Source organism: Rhagoletis zephyria, unplaced genomic scaffold (genome assembly GCF_001687245.7).
Source record: "Rhagoletis zephyria isolate East Lansing unplaced genomic scaffold, Rhagoletis_zephyria_1.1 Rzeph_scaffold_22729, whole genome shotgun sequence".
NCBI classification, from domain to species: domain Eukaryota; kingdom Metazoa; phylum Arthropoda; class Insecta; order Diptera; family Tephritidae; genus Rhagoletis; species Rhagoletis zephyria.
In genome coordinates this window covers 1-5,116 of record NW_016179787.1, presented here as the reverse complement: position 1 = coordinate 5,116, position 5,116 = coordinate 1, and the positions used below count along the sequence as shown (strand labels likewise).

Below are 5,116 nucleotides of genomic sequence, written 5' to 3'. Positions count from 1 at the left end.
GCAGTAAATTAACAGCAACAACTACAACAACAACAACAAAGACGAGAAGAAGAAGATCAAACGGCTCAGAGACCGTCGAACCTTTCTCGATTCGACAAGAGCAGATGAAAAAAGAAACTACAAAGTGCAACAACTCGAAAAGGCACTGTTTAGGACAGCAACGCCTGCTGCTGAAAAAGTGCTGCACAAGTTGCACCACAGTTGTAGCAGTACACTTCTATTCCCAATTCTTTCCCAACCAAACTATGAACAACAATAAACAAGAAAAGAGTGGTACGATGCTGTGCTGCGCTGTGCTCTGATGTTGCACACATCGACGATCACTTCTGCTGCAGACACACTAAACTGCGAAATAAAAAATAAGCAACAAAATTCAACTCAAACGTTTGAGACATTTCAGCATTCCATCACTCTCACGACTACTCCATCCTCAACAGTAAAAGTGAACAGCAGTTAAATAAAAGGCAACAATCAGACTACTTAACTTTAAAATTGCGGCGTTTTAAACGCAAAAAAAGCAGCGAAAGAAGAAAAATCAGCCTGACAGGTAGTCGGTGGGAAAACAATGCTAGCAAAAAAACAGACAGACAGCCTCATTCAGTAAATCGACGACCTGCCTGACACTCTGACAGCTTTAGTATGTGGTGGTGGTGGTAAAGCAACGCTTTTGTGGTGGCACTAAACTGCAGCACTGACACTAAACGGCTTGCTTTCGCTAAATCGTTCAGCAGCAACAGCAACAGAAGCAGTCACTTGAGCAAGGAAAGTAGCCATTCAGTCAGTCAGTCAGTCAGTCAGTCAGACAGCGAAATAAACGACACATAGAAAAGGAAAAAAAGAAAAATGAGGAAAAGAAGAAACAAAAATGTCTGCCAGCAAAAATCTCCATTTTCGCTTATCAGATTGAATCTCCCCCAGACAGAGAAGTGTGGTGTCCACCACCGCCACCACCACACCTTCACCGGTTGACCAGACAAACCGTGTCAACAGCAGCAGCAGCAGCAGACCGCGAAGTGCCGTGCTTATAAAACATGTCAAAGCGATTAAAAGCCGCCCAATGATCTGCTGAAATTAAAAATGGAAGTGAAATCAGAAACAAACACTAAAGAGCTAGTAAAACACACAAAGAAGTGTATTGGCAGAGGTGATAATAGAGAGGGAGGCAATTAGAGGAGATTAGTGTCTGCGGGCTAAACAAACAGCTCACTAAACACCTCAACCCACTTTCAAAGTCAACAGCAAAGTCTGCCGCAGAGTTGACGACCTCCACAGCAGCAGCAACAACAAAACTGAACACCAAAAAACAGCACTAACCAATACCTGCTTCGAGCATCTAAATTGAGCCGCCTTGATCCGAGCGTGCAAAAACACTCACTTCCCCTCACCTACCTCCACCAGCTACACCACCTTACTCTGTTTTCTGTTTCGTTTTTCTCTCTGTCGCCAACCAACAAATCAGTCAGTGTCAGTGGCAGCAAATTGAGCAAGGCTGACACTGGGGCTGCAAAGATGGAAGACAGCGTCGGCGGCGGTGGCAATCGTCAAATCGTCGATCGCTGTGTTTCGGAACTAAAAAATCAGTCAACAAACAGTATAGCACACACCACATTTTTCTAAACGCTCAATTGAGCTCAGCAAGAGAGAGCGAACTAGAAAGCTCGTTCGATCAGCTTGGGCGGACACGCAATTAGCAGCAGCTCAGCTCAGTTGTGCAAGTAGTGCACTTACTCACTCACTTGGTGTGCTCTACAATATCAGCAGCAGTTTTCAGACCAAAAACACGGGCAATTAGCTCATTTTCAACGCCAGTCACAGCACTACACTACACTACTACTTCAAGGGTAATCTGCCCCTGCCTTCCCCCGGATAGCAGACATGGAGCATACATTTTTGTGTGTTATATAAAACAAAACTGCCAATACTACTGCTGACAAAGCATGCCTAGTCTGGCTCTCTTTCTCTCTCTCTCTCTCTCGCTCTCACTTTCTCCGATCACTTTCTCTCGTGTCAGTTTTTTTGCCTATTTCCAATCGCAATGGCAAACATAAGCAGCAGCAGTAGTCAATCGGTGTTCATCGGTGGTGCAGTCAGCAGCAGCAGAAACGAAGACAGTAGACAACGAAACAGCTGAGAACTGCAACAAGTGGTGGTGATAGTGATGGTGGTCGTGGTGACAGTGCGACCATTGACCGACTTACACATTGCAGAATGGTCAACTCTATGAATGAGTGCGTTCACCTGTCTCCTTCATCATCAGCACCAGCTTCGTCATCATCATCATCATCAGGCACCGCAGTCACCAGCAGTTGTGACCAGCAGCAGCCATGTCGTCGTTGTCGTCGTCGGTGACCACGACCACAGCCAGTGACCACGAGTGGCCAGAATGAGTGACACCTGACACAACCAACTGCACACCACCACCAGTTCAATGTCTTATCTGTGATCATCACCACCACCAGCACTCTGCACTACTGCACCACTACTGCACAGCAAAGCACACCATTCAAATCGACATTACTTCTAATACAGCAATATATCCTATTTTATCATCCTCAATTTATCACACCATGGTGGAGAAGACCCTGGTCCTCCGTCTGCTCATCTACGGCATCATCACGCAAGTGACAGACAAGGAGCACGCCTGCGGCACCGGCACCGCCTCCTCCAGCACCAGCTTCCGCCGACCGGACGGCATCACCATCGTCTGTGTGCCGCNGTGGAGAAGACCCTGGTCCTCCGTCTGCTCATCTACGGCATCATCACGCAAGTGACAGACAAGGAGCACGCCTGCGGCACCGGCACCGCCTCCTCCAGCACCAGCTTCCGCCGACCGGACGGCATCACCATCGTCTGTGTGCCGCTGCCGGCGGCCAACATGGCCGGTGGCACTGACTCTTCATCATCCTCATCATCTTCCTCATCCTCATCCTCCTTCTCAGCAGGAAGTGAATCACTGAGTAAGCACGGAATCACCCTGAGGATAGCGCCAAATACTGCCGGCTTTGAGACGTCGATAGAGAAGAAGTCGGAGAAGGGGCTGGCGACAAAGAGCTCCTCCAAGATGAACAAGGGTGATCATCACGAGAAAGAGAAGGAAAAGGAGGAAGAGGAGGAGGAGGAGGCCTACAGCACCACCACCACAGTGCCCTACAGTGAGGACAGTGACTCGAGGGCAAAGAGAAGGACGCCCAAAACGACAACCACCACCACCACCACCACCACTGCCAAACCATCAAAGTCCACTCATAAACACAAAGAGGAGGAAGAGGAAGAGGACGAGGTGGACGACGAAGCGGACGTTCGCGACAAGCGAAAAGCTTCCGCCCACAGCAAAGATGAAGAGGAGAAGGAGGAGGAGAAGGAGGAGAAAAAGAGTTCAAAGCCAAAATACGTGCCTAAAACGACGACCACGACCACGACCACACCGCCGCCAAATCGCTCAAAGAGAAAAGAACGGGTAGACCGAAGTGCCGTCGAGTACGAGGGCAAAAAGGAAAAAGAAGAGGAGAAAGAGGAGGACGCAGAAGAGGAAGAAGAAGAGAAAAAGAAAGAGGAGGAAAAACCAAAGGCGAAAGCAAAGCCTAAAAGCAAAGGCAAGTCCAAATTAGCATCCGCCAAATCATCCGAGGATACTCACACCACCACCACCACTACCACTGAATCACCCAAAGTTGTTCACAGTAAAAAGGCCGAGCCAGTAGCGTTGGCCCACCACCGCGACCACCTCGCCGACATCGGCACCGACGAGGACGAGGTGGAGCAGTACATACTGATAAGACGGCGGAAGAAGCCTAGGGGAAAGGCAAAGGCCAGCAGCAATGGCAATGACCATCACGAGAGCAGCGGCAGCAGCAGCAAACCAGTGGACATTATGCTGCCATTGGCCTCCAGCGACTCAGAGACTGCCACAGCCGCAGCCACCGATGTCACCGTGGAGGTGATCACCACCGCCAAGGAAAAGACTATAACGAGATCGTCGTCGTCGTCGTCAAAGCAAAGCTCAGACGGCGACGATGATGTCGGAGAAGACAATGGCGGTGGTGACGATGGTGGTGGTGAGGTGAAGAAGAAGAAGAAGAAAACGACCACCAAGACCACCACCACGACAACCATCACAAAGGAGAGCTCAAAAAATTCAGACGCGAGCAAGCGAGAAGGCTCCTTGAAGAGCAAAAGGAGAAAGAAGGGGAAGAAGAATAAAAACGATATAAGTGAGGAATCGCCCGCAGAGGACAGCCACAACAAAGTCGACAGCGGTGGTGGTGAAAAGCAGGCGACAAAGACGACAACAGTCAAACAAAGGAGGAAAAAGGATGGTAAAACAAAGGCCCATAAAGATGAAGTCGGCGATGCTGACAGTGTGAACAAAGATGAACAGTCTGCAGCGAGCAGGAAGCGGAAAAAGTCAACAAAAAACGTCAGCAAAAAGAACGTCGCGGCGGAGGAGGAGGAAACGAGTGGAGGCGACGGCCAAGCGGAGATTAAGAAGCGCCACATTGAGGAGGAGGAGGAGGAGGCCACTGAGGCGCCGCCGCCGCCAAAGGCGAAAAAGAAGAAGTCGAAAAAGAAGTCGGAAAAGGCTAAAAAGACCAAATCAGACGACGGCGATGATGGCGATGGCAGCAAACCGGCGAGCAAAGCAAAGCGCAGCAACAGCGAGGACTACAGTAGCAATGCAATTGACGATGCGGTGCTGCACCATCACATCGACGAAAAGCTGCCGGCATTGGCGGAGAAGCTGATTCCACCCGGCTCAAAGCACCACATCTTCGTCATTCACGTGCCAATAACAACGACGACAGGTCACAATGATCATGGTGGTGGTAAACACCAAAAGGAGTTCACCACCACGCTGACGGCGCCCGAGACGGTGACGGGCAAAAAGGAGGAGGACAACTTCAACCACTTTCTAAAGGTGTTCAACTTTTCACAGGAGGACGCGGTGGCGCACGGCCTGAAGGAGGTGGCCAAAACGGAGAAGGAGCTACTGCACGAGAAGGTGGAGAAGCCTCACACTGAAGAGGAGGCTGATGAAAAGCTGAAACCTCATGATGAACATGATGAACATAAAAAGAGCGAGCCGATCCAGGATCGCGACGACAACTACGGCGGAGTG

General features: G+C 49.9%; 1 protein-coding gene across 1 annotated transcript; it reads left to right on the top strand.

The window, feature by feature from the left end:
• Window positions 1-3,871: 3,871 nt before the first annotated feature.
• On the top strand, window positions 3,872-5,108 carry LOC108381491 (ABC transporter F family member 4-like; the record flags this gene model as incomplete). The annotated part of the gene is made up of 1 exon (XM_017637904.1): window positions 3,872-5,108. A coding segment is annotated over exon 1 (1,237 nt), but the record flags the coding sequence as incomplete, so codon positions are not given.
• Between the last annotated feature and the right edge of the window lie 8 nt (window positions 5,109-5,116).